Source organism: Mizuhopecten yessoensis, unplaced genomic scaffold (genome assembly GCF_002113885.1).
Source record: "Mizuhopecten yessoensis strain PY_sf001 unplaced genomic scaffold, ASM211388v2 scaffold5181, whole genome shotgun sequence".
NCBI lineage: Eukaryota > Metazoa > Mollusca > Bivalvia > Pectinida > Pectinidae > Mizuhopecten > Mizuhopecten yessoensis.
In genome coordinates, this window is record NW_018405920.1 from 71,693 (window position 1) to 74,197 (window position 2,505).

Sequence of the window (2,505 nt, forward strand, 5' to 3'; positions counted from 1 at the left end):
ACCTCCCCCAGTCACCCTATCAATCCCCCCTCCCCAAGCCACCCTATTTATATCCATCATAAACAGACTTTTGTTTCCTGTTACAGATATGAAGAGTTCCATCCGATGGTGTTCAAGCAGTTCGAACATAAAACAATGTGTGAATTGGTTACATTTAACAAGGTAAAACTTTTATATTACTGGGTAGGAGTAAGTTTTGCCTTAACAATAGGAGGTACATGGACTATATGTAAGTCACATAAACAATTGTAATGTCTGCATAAAGGAACATCATATTCATTTCCTATTGAAGGTTTCTTTTATTGTTGATTGAATTTATTTCAAATGTTATTACATGACATTGAAATATGATTTTGTTGTTACAATGTATCATAATTTTATTTCATTGCAGGCTGTGGATGAATTTTTCTCACAGTTGGAAAGTCAGAAGCTGGATATGAAAAGTTTGCAACAGGTAGAGTATGTTTAACGATGACATACCTGGTAAATCTGTCTTGTGGGGACTGGGTGGCAGAGTAAGATAATTAACAGATGATGATGGAGCTGAGTTTTATCTTAACTGATCAATTACTGTGTTATTCAATAGAATAGGAAATATATGATGGGCAGATACAAATACAAGTGTAAATATAGATACAGTCGAACCTCGAGAAAACTTCGAGTTATCCGAGTATTCGAGTTATGCAGGTTCATAGATTTGGAATTCAATTTGCTGTTGGGACATAGCACTATCAGTTGTTGGTTTTATTAATAGTTAATGCTTTTAATCAATCGATAAGTGATATACGTAATCAATATAACAAATACAGCTATGTAATTTTACAATAAACACGCTTACAAAAATAGAGTAAGTTAATTATTTCAGAAAAAAGTACTTTCGTTTTAAACGCGATCAAAACGGTTGAACCGTTTTGTGAATTCGTTATTAAATATGGACGGGCCTAGTGATTAAATGTTGTTTTTGGCTAGTATAGATCTGCATTTGTAGTTGTAAGTCCGTCAAGTTTTACTTCTGAAGTGTTACATTTCAAACCAAACTATCCCGCTGTCTCTGATCTCGTAGTTTACAATATTAATGCGGAAACGAAAGTGCGCAAGTCTAAACAAATCACTGTAATGGAGCGTACGCATAGTTGATTCTGTAAATGACAACACACAAACAAATTATATCGTACATGTGACACATTGATTCATTAAAGCCAAATATGACACCTGATACCTCCTCAACTCGATGTAATCAACAGCAATTGTCGTTTTGTTCTTAAATCTCTCGATCGACTTTCAAAGCCATACTGGCTCCTGTAAAAACACAAACCCGTAAAGCCGTCCTAGGTTGTGATTTTAACTGTGGAACTCTTTTATGCATGACCACGCTTTGTGACCAATTTTCCGGTTTGCACTGTCGTCTGTTTAGGTGTACAAATCATTAGACGGACTCGCAGTACGTACAGATTACTGTTGATCAACATTGATGCAGTTTGTTTTTTATTATGAATAACATGGTTTTGACAGTCCGTAAACTTTACAGTCCTAAGCTTTATCATAAATTCTTTTTTTCCTAAATTCATGCTAGTCTACTTACTCAAAAACACGGAATGGCGAATGTCGTACTTTTGCGTTTTATTTGTATCAAAGAATTAACAAGTGACACAATGAAATTTGAATACTATGTTGGATAAACGCTATTGAAAGCAAAATTTTACTTCGAGGTATCCAAGTTTTTCGACTTTTCAGGGTTCGAATTATCAGAATTTTATTTACTAAGATAAAGAACAGATTTGGCCGGGACCGGAGAAATTCTTCGAGATAAACGGGGTCTTCGAGTTAAAAGAGTTCGAGATAACGAGGTTCGACTGTAGTTACAGAATGTAGACACAAGTACAGCTGGTGCACTGAAATTAATTCCTATCAAATCACAACTTAATGTATGCTGCCTATAGAACATCTGCCTTTCTCCTTGTGAGAGGTAGTGCACTAGACAAATTTTGCTTGTTGATGGTATTATTTTATTTGACTCAAGTGTACATCTATAACAGATCCCTTCAGTATCAAGTTGTTATGTTTCAGGAAAAATCAGCATTGAAAAAGCTTGATAATATAAAAAAGGATCACGAGAAGAGAATTGACAGCCTTCAGAAAGTGCAGGAGACCGACATCAGTAAGGGCCAGCTCATCGAAATGAACCTGGAGCTGGTATGTCACACTGATGAGTTCTTATGGAACAGGTTTCATGTTTAAGTTTGGTAATTTCAATGCTAGAATTTCTCTGTATAGAGGTTTTATTTGAGGTTTAAGGAGACACTGCAGTAGAGAAACAGTAGAGAAGCCAGAGAGGAAAGATATAGATCCTGAATGTTGTAATAGGGGCAGCAGATCTATTTTGGTTTCTTCCATGTCCCCTAAACAGAAGTCACAGAAAAAAAACCTCCCCCACCCACCCCCTATGTCCCTTAAACAGAAGTCACAGAACAAACCCCTCCCCCACCCACCCCCTATGTCCCCTAG

At 36.4% G+C, this 2,505-nt stretch overlaps 1 protein-coding gene across 2 annotated transcripts in view; it reads left to right on the forward strand.

Annotated features, from left to right (window-relative positions):
- Positions 1 to 2,505, forward strand: part of LOC110450323 (nuclear export mediator factor Nemf-like) — a 23,145-nt gene that overhangs the window by 7,289 nt on the left and 13,351 nt on the right. For both annotated transcript variants that reach the window (XM_021497793.1, XM_021497794.1), the window contains exons 10-12: positions 87 to 162; positions 392 to 454; positions 2,068 to 2,193. In XM_021497793.1, coding sequence (XP_021353468.1) covers positions 87 to 162; positions 392 to 454; positions 2,068 to 2,193 — 265 coding nt within the window. The remainder of the gene's footprint in view (positions 1 to 86; positions 163 to 391; positions 455 to 2,067; positions 2,194 to 2,505) is intronic.